General features: G+C 43.5%; 1 protein-coding gene across 3 annotated transcripts in view; it reads right to left on the bottom strand.

Moving 5' to 3' along the window:
* Positions 1-734: 734 nt before the first annotated feature.
* The window catches only part of LOC147883564 (uncharacterized), a 33916-nt gene continuing 15703 nt past the window's right edge, over positions 735-18947 (bottom strand). For 2 of the 3 annotated variants that reach the window (XM_087400064.1, XM_087400061.1), the window contains exons 4-8: positions 2727-2807; positions 2582-2645; positions 2375-2462; positions 2191-2275; positions 1604-2091 (exon numbers count right to left, since the gene is read on the bottom strand). In XM_087400064.1, the coding sequence (XP_087256190.1) occupies positions 2002-2091; positions 2191-2275; positions 2375-2462; positions 2582-2645; positions 2727-2807 (408 nt within the window). In that variant the 3' untranslated portion in view covers positions 1604-2001. Of the gene's footprint in view, positions 1015-1603; positions 2092-2190; positions 2276-2374; positions 2463-2581; positions 2646-2726; positions 2808-18947 lie in introns of those variants that run through there. The other variant, XM_087400062.1, reaches the window with a different exon arrangement.

The raw sequence follows: 18947 nt of genomic DNA, 5'->3' as shown, positions 1-18947 counted from the left end.
GTAGAGAAAAAGATTTGAGGGAGGCAAAAGTCACTAGAGGACTTTAAATCAAGGTGTATATAAGATAAACAAACATGACCATAGCATGTAACATGCATGCGTGGAATCAAGTACTTCAAAAATTAAAATATATATAATTAAGACATGGCTTCTTTGAGGACGACTCCTCGACAGTTCTATGATTTAAAAGATGCAAAAAAATTCCTTTCGAAAGGATGGATATTCCTCTTTAATGGATTTTGTCTCTTGGATTCCTATAATAGATTGCTTGCTGTATGCTTATATTGGAAATACGTAAAAGGATCTTGCTCACTTTCCCCGTTGACTTCTTTTGCTTCATTTGCTTTTCACCGCTTAGTTTATCGATTGTCTCATACATGATGGAGCAAAGGAAGATCCAAGCCACCAAGGCATGGCTTGAGCATCAGTTGGCAATAATGTTGGACCCCCAAGGCAAAGTGATGCGGCTTTAACTAATGCGAGGGATTAATGGACAAAGGCCGGGTAGTAAATGACACGTAGGAGACTGACTCACAAAGGACAAGACAAAAACAAGGCAAGATGGTAGAGGCTGCAATTGTCAAAAGATTCGACGGTCATGCCAGGAGTGTCAAGATTTTTGACACTCCAATAATGACACCTACCCTTCTAACAGGCAAGTATGAATGGTTGTAAATGCGGTGGATAGTAACCACAACACACCATCAAAATCTTATATATAAGGTCATACAATTAGTAGAGTCATCTTGTTGCCATACGTAGTGTGCGACTAAAGAGCAAATTGTATATTATGTTTGCCTACAGAGGCTAAGTAATGCAAGAAGAACTTTCCAATTCATTTTGCTTGCCATTTCATTTCTAAGTAACACGCTCCACCTTGCCTCGATGTTTCATTCTGCACTGCATACTACTAGCACTTGTTCATGGTGAAGTGCACCATCTGGAAATAGCCATCTACCCCGCACATCTAGAGAAAATGCAAAGCCACTGCACGTCTAGACCAAAATGAAGCACCTGCATCCAACCATGATTCAGGCATAGCACAAGGATCAACACCTTTCTCCATCGATAGGATGGAGAGCAAGTATTAACTTCTTTACATGGGAATACAAGTTCGGTAACAAGTGCCCTAATAATAAACATCAGCACACTTCTCATTGTCTGAAAACTTTCTCAAACAGTAAAAGGGTAGCCTACACAAAAGAGAGATTGGACAAGCTAGAAAATTAATCCACAAAGTATATAAATAAAGACTTAGCCATTTCTTTCAATCCTTGTATGAATGTGGGCTTTAACAAAATCCTTTACGAGAGACCATTGGAGTCGCCGATATAATGTGAGATTGATTGTGAAAAGGAGATAAAATCTGTAAAACTTTGAAAAGACAGCCACTCAAAAGATAAGATCATGCAAGGCAAAAGGGAGACTACTTTCAGTTGAAACAAGAAAGAAATTCCATCTATTTTCATGATCTCAAGAGAGGATACAAGCGACTTGACAATAGAAATCTAGTTCGTGTTACCACGTGATATAAACATCAGGACACTTTCTTTTTTAAATGGCTTCTAGCTGTAGAGGATGTAGTAAATAACACTGAAACAGCAAAGCAACAACAATACTTATGCACATTGGGTTATACAAGAGAAACAATGAAAATTTAGAGGGTTCAGAGCATGTCTGCATTAATCTGCCAGAAATATGACTCTCCTCAATTTGAAACCAGCTCATTTTGAAACTGTAACCGTTCAATGTCTCCTAATAAAGCAATAACATGGCAACACCACAATAATAGAATATCCATTACATAAAACTAGGGTACAAAGTACTCTTGGATGGTCTGCCAATTTGAGCGGAGCATTATCCTCTAACTAGGAAAGAGCCTCCACTTACTTTCCAAGCACTACTGTTCTCATATTAGTTAGGTTAACTTTATTTGCATCTGATCAATAATTACAATCTTAACCTCAAACCAGACACACATGCAGACACTATGTACTTACATTACCATCTACAAATGCCTGGGGCTTCCACTGGTTCCTTAAATGAAGCCTCCCTTGACACATATTTGGAAGTGTGCGCAAAACCCCAAAGCTGATTAACAACATTTGGATATGTCAGGTTTCAATGTTTTTGTAGACTCCTTTACAACGCCAAGAAAATACCAAATCAATATGAGCCCAAGAATAGTACCTCTACATTTCTTACAGTAAATTCTTCTGCATGTGCCAAGCAGCAGTTGCCAAAAGTCTCACTACGACCACTTGATCCATGCAAACTTCAGGACAAAAATGACAAGAGTTACACATCCTGAAAGTTTTAGACTAAGATGCTTTTTGTAATGATCTGGTTCATAAAGTGGGACTGCAATACTCACAGGTCCCCATCCAAGTACAAAGCAAAGGAGCTTCCACCTCCGAATGCTAATGCATCCTTTGTACATAGTAAAAAGTAACGATTCAGGCCTAGCATGTTGTCATCACCACATACCACACCAAGAGTGTTACATTGAAAAAGGTTCACCAATACATTCACAATGAATAAGTGTACATCTTCATATGCATTGTTTCCAATCATGTGCTACCTGTTGGACGAAAGATATTCAACTCACTGGAGATGTTTGTGAATACAAATGTTTCAGTTGTTCCCTGGAAATGCACAAAATAGCACATCGTTAGACTTTAAAATAATACGCTTTGACTTTCTCATCTTAACTGAAGATGTCCCACCTGAAACTTCCTTTTTGTTGTGGGAGTCAAAGGCGATGATAACAAGCCGCCAAAAATAGTGCCTCTGATATCCTCAGCCACCTAAGAAGATGTGATAATTTTGTATAGTTATATATAATTGCTCATTGACCAATGTGTTGTCCTTGGAAAACTTATGAAAAGAAGTCACGATTGTAAAAGAGTTTTCGTAAGTATGAAAAGAAAACCAGACTGAAAATCAGCAGATCTTAGAAACGTTTGCATCCATGACTTAGTGCAGTCACAATGCTTCAAATCATGTGAATCATGGTGGACACTGTGGACAGCATGCTCACATATCTCTACTACATCGTCAATCTCCATAAGTAGGCAGAAGATCCTTATGAAATAAACACGACTACTACTTTGATACCAAATAAATATAATTGCATGCCTTGGAAAAACATATATTTAAACAGCAGAGCCAAAAAGTTGTAGACTTTTCTTTGACTTCACCCCAACTACTGTTTAGAAAATATTTTATAACCGAATTGAACTCTGCGAGACGACTTGGACACTGGGCAGCTTTACCATTATAAATATTGGGGAGAAACCTATCCAGCCAATTTTCTGAAAATTATCCTTCATATTATGAACATTGCGCTATGGATCCTTCTCCTTGATGAAGGGAGATGACCATTCATTAAGTTAGTTATTAGATGCCCAGATTTGCCACCTAAGAAAAGTCCAAAGAGGTATAGGATTTGATATATGTTCTTTGAATAAGTATCCATGATGGAATTTGCAGCTGCAGGATTTTGTGGGATGCCTTGCATGGATCAGTTTTCAGTTCACTTATCTTGGAATCTTTTTTGTTCGTGTGTCTCAGAGTTGTGATACCTATGTAAGCTTCTTAACATCGTGTTTTCTCACCAATTATCAGAGCCACATTGGTCCATGTTAAAAAGGGCTCAAATATTGTCATTTAATGATGGTTGAGGGATATACTGTCAAAACCCTTTTCAGATACAGTGGGATCCACGGGAGTGGTTTAGGCCCACCCAAGCATTGGGCAAGGCAATCTACGAAGGCAATGCCCTTCTTCTTGTACACCACCAAAATTGGTAGACACCTATAGCTAGCGACCTCCCTCCTGAACCCCTCAAGGGCGAGGCATTGGTAGGACATCACAGCATTGGTAGACACCAGTAGCTAGCCACCGTCAAGGGAGAGGCATTGGCTAGAGGAGTAGATACCACATGACTAGGTTCTGGTCTCTGCTCTGGACCAGCCTTCAGCCACGGAAGGTCTACTCCTTCTGGCTGGTGGCGCATGGTAGCCTCCTCATTGGGCCATGGCTAGAGCAGATGAGGAAGGATGCTACCTTGCATGAGAAGAGATCAAAAGGCTAGCTCCCACCACTTACAGATCTGCCCTTTGACAAGGAGGATGGGGAGTGCTCACTCAGGATTGTCAAGAGGGTGCCACAAATCCGATACATGTTTATGTGTGGGATGATAGCAAAGCTCACGAGAACAAACCAAAGGCACCCTTACTGGTCCAAGGACTGCTCCTCCAAGCAAAGTTCACAATGAGAGGGGGAGAGTAGTGGAAGAGAGAGCAAGAGAGTGAGAGTGAGAGAGAGTGACACTCTAGTGCGGGTGTGAAGAATGATGAGCCACACCACAAACTCAGTTGTGTTTTATTAGGATTAGGTTTACCCTATGATTGTCTTAAGACAGTCATAGGTGTCCTATCTTTAATTCTTTAATTAAGGGTTGGCAATGTGCCTTTACCCCAACAACCTCCCACCTACAGGCCAATGTGCCTAAAGGGGAGAAAAGAATAAAAATTACAGCAATATACAGTTACTGTATACAAGACCATAAAGTAAGAATGGTCTCATCCTAATCCCATGATGTGGCGGCAATGTGCAAACCGCTCTGTAGGCAAGCTCTTAGTGAGCAAATCTGCAGGATTATCATCAGTATGTACCTTCACAAGCTCAAGTCGCTTGTCTTCCAGTACCTCCCTGATGAAATGATATTTCACTTCTATGTGCTTGGTCTTCTGATGAAAGACCGGATTCTTTGCCAACATGATAGCACTCTGACTATCACAATGCAAAACTGGCATATCTCCTGTAATGCCCAAATCTCCCACCAGCCGAGTAAGCCATATTGCTTCCTTGCAAGCCTCAGTGGCTGCAACATATTCAGCTTCTGTGATTGACAGTGCAACGCATTTCTGCAACCGAGACACCCATGATATAGCACCTCCTGCAAATGTGAAAATATAACCGGTAGTAGACTTCCGGTTATCTGCATTCCCTGCATAGTCTGAATCTGTGAAACCATGCACCAATGCATCCTACCTACCATAGCATATGCACAAGTCTTTGGTACCTTTGAGATACCTCAAGACACCTTTCACTGCTTCCCAATGCCGCTTGCCTGGATTTGCCATATACCTGCTGATGACTCCCACCGCAAAAGCAATATCCGGACGAGTGGCAACCATGGCATACATCAAAGATCCAACTGCAGATGCATATGGAACCTTGGCCATTTCAGCCTTATCATCATCTGATCTGGGGCTGTCCTTACTGCTGAGTTTTAAATGTGGAGGCAACGGGGTACTAATGGACTTCCCCCCCTCCATTTTAAACCTCTGCAGTACTTTGTCAATGTACTCTTTCTGTGACAGAAACAAAAGTCCCTTGGACCTGTCACGAGTAATACGCATGCCAAGAATATGATTTGCATCACCCAAGTCTTTCATGTCAAAAGACTTATGCAGTTGTTTCTTCAAAGCACCAATCTCATGCTGAGATTTACTGGCAATAAGCATGTCATCCACATATAGAATGAGTAGCATCAAACTGCCATCCTTTGCCCGTTTGGTGTACAAGCAATGATCGGTCTCACACCGATGATACCCTTGGGACTGCATGAAGGCATCAAACTTCTTGTACCATTCTCTTGGCGCCTGCTTGAGTCCATACAAGCTCCTTTTGAGCTTACACACAAGCTGCTCTTTTCCTTTAACAGCATATCCCTCTGGCTGACTCATATAGATCTCATCATGGAGATCTGCGTGAAGAAAAGCTGTCTTCACATCCATCTGACATAAATCCATGTCATCATGAGCAACAAGAGCTAACACTGCTCTCAAAGTAGTCATTTTGACTACAGGGGAAAAAATCTCATCAAAGTCAATGCCCTTCTCCTGCTTAAATCCCTTGGCAACCAATCTGGCCTTATACCTCGGTAAAGCATTTGAATCCACTTTGACTTTGTAAACCCACTTGCATGGCAAAACTTTTCTGCCTGCAGGTAACTGCACCAAGTCCCATGTATCATTCTGAAGTAGGGAGTCCATTTCTGACAACATGGCTTTCTCCCACTTCTTTTTCTCTGCTCTTCCCATAGCTTCCTTGAAGCTGGAAGGCTCACCACAATCTGTCAGCATGATAAAATCAGCCACATTATTGGCTCCTGGAACAAACCTGGCAGGAGGCCGTTGTGCACGGGAGCTCCTCCTAACAAAATGTTCCGGATTAGGCTGCTGTCCAGCCTGTTCTTCATGCATGACAGGTGGCTGTACCACCATATCTGGCTGTGCTACAGCTCCATCTGCTGGCATATCCAGTGGTACATCATTGGCAAAATTATCTGGCTGATTTCCAGCCTGTATACCCTCTTGAACAGGGTGATCTGCAGCAGCCTGCTGCTGCATATAAATGGGCATTCTTTGCTGTCCAACATCATCATAAATAACCCTCCTGTATTCCACAGGTTGCAAGGGTTCCTTGTGTACACTATCTTCTTTAAAGATGACATCATTGCTGCGTATAATCTTCCGTTTAACGGGATCCCATAACCTGTACCCCATTTCACCTTCGTCACCATAACCCATAAAGATGCATCTGATAGACTTTGGATCCAGTTTGGTGCGTAGTTCTTTGCGTACATGAGCAAAGCACTCGCAGCCAAATACACGTAAGTGCTTATATGAGGGTGGCTTGCCAGACCACACCTCCTCTGGCACTTTCAACTCCAAAGCCTTATTTGGTGACCTGTTAATAATGTGAACTGCTGTTTGCACAGCTTCTGCCCAAAAGCCATGGGGTAATGCAGCATAAGACAACATACATCGAACCTTCTCCTGAACAGTTCGATTCATCCGCTCACTTGCACCATTTTGAGATGCATTATGAGGGGCTGTGAGTTCCTGTTTGATGCCCTTAGCTTGGCAAAACTGCACAAAAGCATGTGACACATACTCACCCCCATTATCGGATCTGAGGCATTTCAGCCTACGACCTGTCCGATTCTCAACGTGAGCGACAAACTTCTTGAAAGCATCTAAGGCATCTCCCTTATGCTTCAAGAAATAGACCCACACCTTACGTGTGGCATCATCAATGAAAGTAATAAAATATTTTGCACCCCCTAGTGATAACTGTGGCATCTCACACAAATCAGTGTGCACTAGATCAAGTGGTGCTCTATTCTGGGGAGTTCTCCTCTTATGAGGAGTCACAGAATGCTTGCCAAAAATACAATGATCACAAGTAGGCAAATCTGAAAAGGAGAGAGGCGGCAGATAACCCAAACGTGACAGTTCTTGCACTCCCTTAACAGACATGTGTCCCAACCGGCTATGCCACAATGAAACCTTTGGCAGCTCGGTTATGGCAACAACATGATTACCCACACTGGAAACATAAAGAGGGTACAAGGTATCACTCTTAAAACCCTCAGCCACTACAGTATGGCCATCAGTAATCACCCATTTGGAATCCCCAAATGTGGTGTGGTAACCACTGTCATCTAATAAGCCAGTGCTAATCAGATTTTTCTTGATTTGCGGCACATGGCGAACACCATCAAGCATAAATGACTGTCCATCAAGAAATACTATTTGTATACTGCCAATCCCTGCAATCTGACATGCATAGTTGTTCCCAAGATGAACAACTCCATGAGTACCTGTGTAGGAAGTAAACCACTCCCTATGAGGAGTAACATGAAAAGAAGCACCTGAATCCAAGAGCCAGGTGTGCATGTCATGGCCATCAATAACCAAAGCATGTGCTATTACAGCAGAAGAGCATAAAACATCATGTATGTCACTGTCACTGTCCTCTGCTGCAACATTCACTGCATCCAAGTCATCTGCCTTGGCCTTGCCTTTGCCTTTGCTTGCATTTCCTGCATCCTTTGTTTCAGCCTTCTTGGCTTTCTGATCCCGTATGAACTTGAAGCACTTCGACTTCACATGTCCCTTCTTGCCACAATAAAAGCATTCAATGTCCTTTTTGCCACGGGACTGACTGCGGGATTTGGACTTACTAGCAGATCTCCCCTTCTGCTGAGTCCTGCCTCTGTCCTGTACCTGCAAAGCATTTGAAGACTTGCTGCCCGCATTATTCTTCCTGCTCATCTCCTCCATAAGGAGAGAGCTCTCTACATCAGCATAAATAAGAGTGGCATTCGAGTTTGACAGGGTGGTCTTGAAAGTGTCCCAACTCTCGGGGAGGGTACACAGCAAGAAAGTAGCCTTGAACTCCTCATCAAGGTTCAACCCCTGTGTGCAATCAGCTGTGTAAAGATAGCATTGAACTCACTCAAGTGTGAGGTCATAGCTGTACCTTCCTTCATGCGAAGATCAACCAGCTTCTTCAGCCAATAAACCTTACTGGCTGAGCTCTTTTTGGGCATACAATTCTTCTAGTCTTTGCCATAGACCATAAGAGGTCTTTTCAGCCTGTACATTGAACACAAGAGTGTCTCAAATAGTGAGCATGATAGCTGCCCTCGCGGACAAATCAAGCTCTTCCCAGTCATCAGCTGCCATGTCAGATGGCTTGACACCCTTCACCCTTATGGGCTTAGCAATCTTCTTTAACAGAAGTACATTCAAGCACTGTTCTGCCCATAATGGATAGTTGTGTGCTCCTTCCAGTTTCTTTATGTTCAGAATTGAAGAATCACTTCCCCCTGATGCCATATCAGATGAGGAAAGTACCTGACACCCTGGAAGTAAAAAGACTGAATAAAAGTTCTGATTTCTCAGAAAAAACCTGCTCTATTCAAGAGCCAGAAGCACTCTCAATGGTGCTGTTTTTACTGTCAGTAAAATCTGCAGCAAAACAGTAAATGACCCTGCAAATACTGTACCTTCTGACAAACTGTTCTGAGCTCAAAAAGGCATAAAAAACAGTAATTTCAGACTGCTGCTGCTGCTCAACAAGTGCTTAACAGTGCATAATCATCTGACAAAACCAACAATACTGCTGTAAACACTGCTGTACTGACTGTATTGATCACTTCTCCCACCTCAGATGAGGTCTTGCACTGAGTTAAATTGCAGAAACCACTTGACAAACACCCCAAAACAGTAAATGATCCTTCAGCCTGTCACAAAACCTGCAACAGTAAATGGGATAAATCCCAAGCAATCACCCTTATACCAAGGGGAGAAAATGCATCTGAAGATCTCTGTCGGTAACCCAAGTGCTATCAAACAAAGTCTGGGCAAAAGCCCCTTGATCTGACACCTGAATCAAGTGGAGAACACCTCAACACTGAGGTAGCATGCAATATGAAATCTCTCTGACACTTGTACCTGACAATGTGCAATGCATAGACTGCCCCTGTGTACTCAGTAACAACACAAATCACAAAGTACAGACACCAAGAAGAAAATCTTTTGAGCACTGTCAACGATGGGCAGTTAGGGACCGAGTAAACTCGATGCGCCCTGACCAAGCGTGGCTCAACTGAGATTTTCAAAGTGCGTACAAAGAATGTGACCTGCAACAAATGTCACCAAATGCACTGCGGAAACAAAGCAAATGTGTGCTCCCTGGCTACACACTGCCTCAAGGCATATACTGCAAACACATCCAGGCAAAAGCCCTTTGATAAGGTCACCCAAAACTGAGAATTGCACTCAGTAAATGCATAGAAGCTTCTGCAAAACAAGCATCTGACCTTCCTGAAAGACAAGTAGCTGCGCAAACACCACCACTGTGGCACAAGTCACCTCAAGCGTGAGTGACACGAGAGTACCTGATGTACCTCAACAAATGCACAATATACTGCTAAAATGCTTCAGGAATGTATCAGAAATACTTCATGTACTGCGCGCACATGCACAAAACAGAGTGCTTCAGCACTATTTCTCTTCCAAAAAAAAATGCGTACTTCTGTCCCTGCAGAGTACCTGCTGTACTTCTGTCCTCGCAGCAGCACGCTTCCCCCCAAAAAAAAATCGAGTTGAGTCTTTGCAGCAAAACAAACAAGTCCTGCTGTACTTTACTGTACCCTGCTATCGACGCCAACCTTACTGTACCTGCAGGTGGATGAAGGACTGTCGTCCGTACAGTTGTACGGCAGTCCGTACGACTGTACGGACAGTCCGTACGGCTGCCGTGGAATAGCTGCGCCGAGCAGCTGCTACTGTGGAATAGCTGCGCCGAGCAGCTATGGAGCTACCTGATGCAGTGTCGCAACCCGACGACGCCCACGCCCTTGCTGTCGCCTTGCAGCCCGCGCCTTCACCCTGCCCTGATCTGCTGCCCTGCGCCCTCACACTGCGCCCTCACAATGCCTCGAGAGGCTTAGCAGCTAGTAGCAGCTGTTGGCTGCTAGCTAGATGCGGCGCCTCGAGCTGTAGCTAGCAGCTCCTGTGCAAGGAGACCCGCGACCAGCGACCACCACCGTGACCACGCCCGTGACCTCGATCTGGACCGCGCCCGCGCTGTCGCCCTGTTCGCCGCCGCCTGCGTACTGTTCGTCGCCCTGCAGGCGAAAATGCGCCGCCTGTGCTGTCACAGTCCGTCCGTACGGTTGTACGGACGACGTACGTCCGTACGGATCTGTCCGTACGGAAAGGGGTAGGCAAGGAAAAGGAGGCTTGGGAGAGGAGGCTCTGATACCAGTTGAGAGGGGGAGAGTAGTGGAAGAGAGAGCAAGAGAGTGAGAGTGAGAGAGAGTGACACTCTAGTGCGGGTGTGAAGAATGATGAGCCACACCACAAACTCAGTTGTGTTTTATTAGGATTAGGTTTACCCTATGACTGTCTTAAGACAGTCATAGGTGTCCTATCTTTAATTCTTTAATTAAGGGTTGGCAATGTGCCTTTACCCCAACACACAAACCCTCCAAGCCAACTGGGATCACAAGCATCATAGAATTACATTGGATGTATCACTGCCAAACAAAGTCCTTGAGCCCGCACGAATCTTCCAAATGCCTAAGTACGGTTAATCAATCACCATCATGCACACCCACTAATGAACGAGCCATTGTCCAAATGATAGATGACTATCCAACGATCCCCCTCATGAACTAGGAACCTACCATGCACCAAGAATCAAGGGTCTGCTTCAACCTGTCAACCATCTGGCACCCTCAATAAACTCCATTGAATAGAGAAATCCACGTGCGTCGTGGCTGCCCCACACAGATTCCCTTCGCCAAGTGTCTGTGAAAACCCTGGAACTACATCCAACTATCTTTGGCATTGAGCTCCTGCAAAGCCCCATTAAATCTAGATCCTCAGTCCACCAAGGTCAATTGCAAACTCTCATTTTCTTATAACTTTCCAATCTCCAACATCATGCATGAGTATTTAACTGTGTCAACCTTGTCAGCAAATCAGCTCCTGAAGATTTCCCCATTGAACTCTACAGCCATCATGCTATTAGAGTTGAGGGCCTACTGAAAAAGTAACCCTACGCAGCAGAATAAAACTGAACATCTCACAGATCTCTGTCACACTGGTGATGTGCATACACCCACGCTGAACCCACACAGAAATTCAGCAGAAGATAGCAAAGAAACGCTCAGATTTTATTCATCCATAGGCATAGAAAACTGCTCACAAAGAAAGCAAGAAACATCCAGCGATGTGCTGTGTAAATGCAGTATGAAGGGCTTCTGTGGGAGAGAACTGAGCCAACAAAGGCCACTTTATATAGGCAGCAATCACCTGACCAGTACGACCTTATCAGGAGAATAAACCAACCAGAACCAGGCCAACCTGGATCTGTAGAACGTGACCAAACTAACAAATGTGCTGACCTGTTTATGCCAACGTGCTCCTAGGCAAGTTGCAAAACAAGGTCTACAAATAGACCTTCCCTGGCACTGCAAATCTGCTGCAGCCCTGCGTAAAACACCCGCGAGCTTTAGCTGACTCCCACGGACAGTATCTGCCCATGCTACAAGCCTTGAATCAGCCCATCATCCCTATCCAGGTCATCTAAACCTTTTTTCCTCCTCATATGGGGGCTCACTAATGGGTTAGTGACCTTTTCTAATAGCCCCTCTCAAGGACGCATATGTGGCCGAATACCCATGCATCAAATGAGATGCTCCAACTGCTCTCTAGGAAAATCCTTTGCGAAGATGTAGGAAATATTACCCTCTGTAGGGAAACAAAGCAGCTCCACGATCTCGTCCATAATCAACTCATAGATGAAATGGTACCTAACCTCGATATGTTTTGTCCGAGTAGGGAGCACAAGAGTTAGTGCGAGGTATTTTTTGGACTGACTACAATGGTTGAAGATACTCGAATTGGCACGAAAAGCGCGGAGTGGGTATCATTGGTGCCCCTAGCCACCCCCTGCACCAGCTCAACTTCTCTGGTGGTGAAGCTCCACAAAAATCAAGGCAGGTATAAAAGTAGCATACAATCATCAGCTTCTTCAGAGGCGCCGCCCCATATGGGAGCACTTTCAATTCCAATACAACTCCAAAAGGAGTCAGAATCTGGCAAGCCAAATTTCAAAGCACTTTCCAACCTGACCCGGTTTTTTCCCCCACATAGAACGCTTGAGGGAGGGGCCTAAGGACCCGCCCAAGCTGCTTGGGAAAGCATGGGCAATTTATGGATTACACACATGAGATAGTAAAAATGATAAGCATGTGGAATTGCCTGCGTGGTATAGGCTTTGAAGTTTCTGATTGAGGTCGTGGGTTCTAATTTTCTTATTAGAGCATGGGCAAGTGCTGGGCAGAGGCCTTCGCCTACCCCACTTGACGGACGCTCCTTTTTTTCATGCACAATAGCCACGTATTGGGTGGCACTCGGTGTGTAAACACCCTAAACCAAGATCTCTGCAATCGCCTTTTGTCACACATGATCACAATCACCTCCTTCTGAAGAACTCCCATGTCCTCCAGTTTCCATCTGAGACAAGCTGCCAAATATGCCACTTTGTAATCTTTCTCTCTAGAAGAGAGTGCAATTGTGGGTTGCTTCTACCTGAGCCATGACTGAGACGTGCATTAAGTAATAGCCTGATGTCGAGTCAAATCTCCAGCCCAATCTGAATCATGGAACCCACCGAGTTCACTTCCGATGAGGTACATAACTATGTGTACCCTTCATATATCTCAAAACCTTGAATCCCACCTTCATACGATTCTCTCTTGGCTTCGATGAGAATTGACAAAGTAACCCGATAGCAAAAGCTATATCCGATCAAGTGTTGGTTAGATACAATAAGCTTCCAACCAACCTTCGATACAATGCTGCATCAACAACCTGAAATGTGTACTTGTTGCTGATCTTTTCCCAACCTCCAATGGGGTTGGTGCTTCCTTATATTGAATCTCTTCAACACGTCTTGAAATACTTCTCTTGACAAATGCCAATGCTATTTCTTTTCTGCCAAGCTTCTATTTAAGAAAGTACAAAGAAGTCGTAAATCTATCATCTCAACCAGTTTTGGCAATCCTACTAGGGCATATTCCTACTAGGTGTGCCAATCAAAGAAGATCATGGGATGGAAATCACAACACTACTAAAGAAACCTCAGATCTAATGAAGAAGAAAGATGGGCTGAATACATCATCACTTATGTCATAGTCAAGGCACTAAGTGTGCCTCTCCTACACACACACACACAATTATATGACTGCTAGTGGATGCACACATGCTCCTAGCAAGCCCTTGATCACACATATCCCAACATACCCCCCCTCAAGGGTTTGCCTCTTGCTATGTCAAGGATACATCTAGTTACATAGTTTCACATGCCATCTCATGATGGTCAAGGATAAATCTATGGATAGGATCTCATGCTAGCAAAGGTGCCCAAGGGTCAAGGTTTACAAAAATGGGATAAACCCCCCAAAATGGTTCTCCCTTGCATATACAAGGATTAATCTTAGGCCTTTGTGTGGACCTAGTTTCTCATGTCTGCAAGAGGTACCATGGGGGTAAACACTTATCACATGACCTACATCATATGGTGACCAGAGGTGATTTACAAAAGACAAAACACATAACATTCTTTTTAGAGTACTATTTCAGGCAGAGAATCTCAAAAATTTGACCAAGTGATGATAAATAAAGTTCAAAAGACAAAGTGCTCAAAAGGCAAAGCCTTTATCTTCTACCACATAGTTTGATTCTTCATTTTTTCTTCAGCAAGATTTTCTTTGTTGTTGATGCAGCTCTTCTTCACATGAAATGCTTCATTCACTTGGGAGTCATTCCTCTCCTCATCTTGGACTTTACTCTTGGAGAGCAACTGTAGAGAAAACCTTTTTAGGTAGCAATACTCCGTAGTATGATTGGGTACTCCACAGAAGGCACATATCTTTTTCTTGGTGTTCACCTTGATGAAATATTCACCATTACAGGGCTTTACTCTCATTCTAGGCTTCTTTTGGAATGCTTTCCTCTGAGATACATAATCAATGTTAGAGAAACAATATGATGAAGGCATATTAGGAAGATCTTACCACTAATGTGGCAATGTCTAGTCCCTTACAAAGAAGTCTCCTTCTCCACAAGTATAATTGGTTGGACTTAGCATAAGAAAATACAATAGTACTTTGATCCTCCAAGATTAGGAGTAATATTCTGCTACTGAATCACTCTCTAGGCTTGTACAAATCAAGCTTTGTATTCTCACTTGATTAAATACTTGTTCTCATGTAGAGATTTCCATAGTGCATGTAGACAAGTATGCAAGCAATGTAAGGCTATATCTGATCAAAAGATACTCAACTCTCTTGTTGAAGACTTGAATTTTAGTCCTCTTTTTATTTGACTCTCTTTACATAATCCTCGTTGAAAGAACAACTAGAACTTGATGTTCTTGTTAAGCAATCATCAACTGATCTTGCACTTTAAAAGAGGAGTTTATGTACTTTAGTTCAGCTTCAATGCAAGTATCTCAAGCGTCAAGTATCATCAAAACTTCAGCATTTCAAGAACATTTGTCAAATAACTGCCAAAGAAAGTTGCAGATTTGGACGAGCTCTATCTTACTGAATATGTCGCTTTTGATAGGGCTTTCTGAGTCAAATCAAAGCTTGAATATCAAAGAAAATCCAGCATAGAGCTTAGGCAGAATTATGCACTATTTTGTCTGGGAGAAGTGCGCCTTCTTCAACTGGTGTTTTGCTTGTTTCTCCTCGGTAGGTGACACTATGAGCTTGCTCCTAATGAAATCTGAGCTCAAATGCTTGCTGGAGTCGTGGCTCAGAGGAATTGACGAATGGTCGAGTCTATTGGCAAAATTACGTGAAACATCGGCGAGCAAAGAACGTGTCGGCACGGGCAAACAAGGCAAAATGTCGAGAAACACTTGGACCCAAAGGTGCGCCCCAGGGGGAGGAAACGTTAGTTCAGAGGGCTCTGGGAATGGTCGTGTAATGGAGGAGAATAGAGCTAAGCAAAAACTGATGGAAAAGGGGGCAGAAATGAAGAAGAAGGCGGAGGGTGGAGAAGAAGGTGATGAGGTGGCATATTGAAGCTAGAATGGGCTAGGGGCTCAAGGAGGATCATTGCCCTGATACCACATGATGGAACGTGGGGAAGAATAGATGCATTTTGGCAAAACTCAGTGAGAACACATAAGATGTTGCAATGGGTGTTCTATTGATTTGAGAGGGAAGTCCCTCTTTTATAGAAATGGAGAGAGGGTGTCCTAAATCAGTGGCACCTCTCCTACATCAATGGAGGTAACTTCTAAATCATAGGAACTCCACAATCATAGGCACCACCCCATGTGGGGGCCTTTGCATTACATCATCACCTGTGTCATGGTCTATGGCACTAAGTGTGCCTCTCCTACACACACACACACACAATCATATGACTGCTAGTGGATGCACACATGCACCTAGCAAGCCCTTCATCACACATATCCCAACAGAAGATGCATGTGAAATCAAGGAAATAGTGACGCAGAAAATGATACAAAAGCTATGGCAAGACCCTCTAGATGCATGGCAGTCCTTGTACTATGGATAGTGGTGCTAACTAAGATGATTTTTAAAGCTAGGACATTAACTCAATGGACAGCTATGGAATGCAGAAATACCTCGGGGAAGACATATCAATATCTAAAAGACCTTTAATCTGCAAAATTAAAACTAGTTCACATGATCGCGAGGTGGAGAGGGGTAGGTGGGCAAGACCCAAGATCCCCAAAGAGCCCCACAAGAGAGGTATAAAATGAGCAGCATGTACTCCTAAGATGTAGAGCCCACACTCACATCAGAGAAAGATATGAAGGCAACAAAGGCAATTTGAAAAATCTGTTGGTACAGCCAGTCAAAAAGCTAGGAATCTACTTGAAAGACGTATTGGAACATCAAAACAAGGTATAGGGTCTAGCACACAAGCTAGCCCAACAAGTACTCACTACGTAAAGTTTGTTATATTTTCTTTCACTGGTTGTAAGGGATCACTATTAGTTGATAGTTATCGCCAATCCGAGAGATCCTGAAGGGTCTCATAGTGGAATTTACTACAATCATATCACATCATATCTAATCTGTCCCCTACCCCTTTTCTACATTGGTATCATGCCAAAACTAGCCTAAGTGTGTGTTAGGTCTAAGTAGTGAAGGGAATATATAAGCCCACCTCACTCCCATTGTACTAACTTTTGATGTGACATCTAATCCTATCTACTCTCCCTCGTCCCTCCTCCTTGTAGCTTACTCTCTCTCTCTCTCTCTCTCTCTCTATATATATATATATATATATTTATATCCCCTACCCCTTCTTCTTGCTTCCCCTCATCCTCTCTCCCTTCCGCTCTTCTATCCCCCTTCTCTATGATAGCCCAAGGATCATACAAAACTATTGCATGCACGTAAGACAACAGATATCAGAGAATTATCAACACGAGAGAGTATCAAATGAACTAGAAAGCATGATCACTTTATTCAAACTGCAACATGACAACCTCCTCAGCTCTATAGAGCTTGTTGGAGTATTACATTAGAGCTATCACCTACACACTACAAACTCGACATCGAGCCATATCATATAGAGGAGGATTGAAGATAGACGTCGCCAAGCTCATCACGATCCGGCCATCACGGAGAAACTGCAGCAGCTGATCATAAACGCGCCATTAGAGGGAGCTGAGGTCACAGCAAGACCACACTATGATTCCTCCATGCACTCGCCATGCAGCTCCACGTGGATTTGATCTACCAACTCCCCTTGCCTCAACCATGCTTTGCCCTAACTTGAGTTAGCCCATCTTCCAACACCCCCCTCATAAAAAGAGAGGGCTCTGCATAAACTATCCGAAATATTCCCTATCATAACAAGACAAGAATTCAAACTACACCGCCAAAACATTTCCTTTACAAAGCAAGAAAAGAAAACCAGATGCTCTTCTCACAGCAAGAGAAGAACCCTCTGAGGCAGATTGCCGAAATGCTGACAGTCCATATGCTATTGAATAGGACTAACTCAGGGCATTATTTGCATAAAACAAAAAACTACTCTACTTCATCGATCATGCATGGAGCTTGATTAAAAAGCTCATCCTTGGTCATCAATGGTATCTGCCATGCAAAGCTCAGCTACCTCCTCGATTGCATTCGCACTCTCTTTGTACTTGTCTTTGTTTTTCTGAGTGATATCATCCTGTCTTTTAAAACAATACTCTGCACGGTGTCCAAGCTTACCACAATATTCACATTTATGTCCATCTTTGTGTTTACCTTTCGACACTTTGCTTACAAATGCACGTTCCTGATCGACAGCCAGTAAGTATCTTGCGCCTCTCTTCGTCTAGTAGCATGGATCATCTCTGAAAGACTTTCATCATTATTGACTCCTAGGATTTTAACAAGATCATCATATGCTGGTGTAAGGATGGAAAGAAGTACAGCTTTAGAGTCATCATCTTCCATACGTACACCAAGATCAGTGAGTTGTAGAAGAATGGAGCGCATTTGATTCAGGTGTTCTCCAAGTGTTTGATCCTCTGTCATCTTCAAGTCAAAGAATTGTTGTCTAGTTTTCGCATGCCATCTTGGAGAAGTCGAGATGATGACTATACCTTCCACCGAGCGCTCTCCCAAGAATTCCAAGAGCCTTGTCATTCCTTTCCTCCCATCGAGAGTCATGAGCCTTTTTGCCAATCGGCTTCTTCTCAGTGCCTTAAATAATTGATCAAAATCCCTGCTCCATCAGATACAACCGAAGCGTGAGCCATATGGGAAAGTTGATGCCGTTGTATGCAACCAGCTTCACCGCATGTTCAAATTTGCTCTCCATCTTCTCAACCTTCGCTCTGATACCACTGATAGTCCAAGGATCATACAAAACTATTGCATGCACGTAAGACAACAGTTATCAGAGAATTATCAACACGAGAGAATATCAAGAGCTATCACCTACACACTACAAACTCGACATACTCTACTCGACATCAAGCCATATAATATAGAGGAGGATTGAAGGTAGACCTTGCCAAGCTCATCACGATCTGGCCATCACGAAGAAACTACAGCAGCTGATCACAAGCGTGCCATCAAAGGGAGCCGAGGTCATAGCAAGACCACACTTAGATTCCTCCATGCAGCTCCACGTGGAGTTGATCTACCAACTCCCCTTGCCTCAACTATGCTTTGCCCTCTAATCTTCCCCTACCCCCTGTTCTACATTGCTATCAGAGCTCCGACCTGGCACCATTGCTTTCCCCTTTCACTTCATCCTAATCAACGCCGAGGATCACGCAACGAGGGAGAGCACCAGCCAACTGCAGAAAACGTATCAATGCTTGATAAGCCATGTCAGAAGATCCTCACGCGAGACTTTTCAGCGTTGCTCCATCGCTGCCAATCTTACAATCAGTCGTTCTGATGAACTAGCAACCCAAAATGATGCGTAAGACTTTATTTCCAACGACACTTCTCCCAAAGTGGTAGCTGGAAATTGTTGAAGAAGTGAAAGGAAAGCATGAAGCTGAACACA

This window comes from Dipteris shenzhenensis, chromosome 28 (genome assembly GCF_047967505.1).
Source record: "Dipteris shenzhenensis isolate YYH24624 ecotype China chromosome 28, Dip_SZ_1.0, whole genome shotgun sequence".
In the NCBI taxonomy this organism is placed as follows: domain Eukaryota; kingdom Viridiplantae; phylum Streptophyta; class Polypodiopsida; order Gleicheniales; family Dipteridaceae; genus Dipteris; species Dipteris shenzhenensis.
Note: the sequence above shows the minus strand (reverse complement) of the source record. Positions and strands in the feature narration are given on the sequence as shown.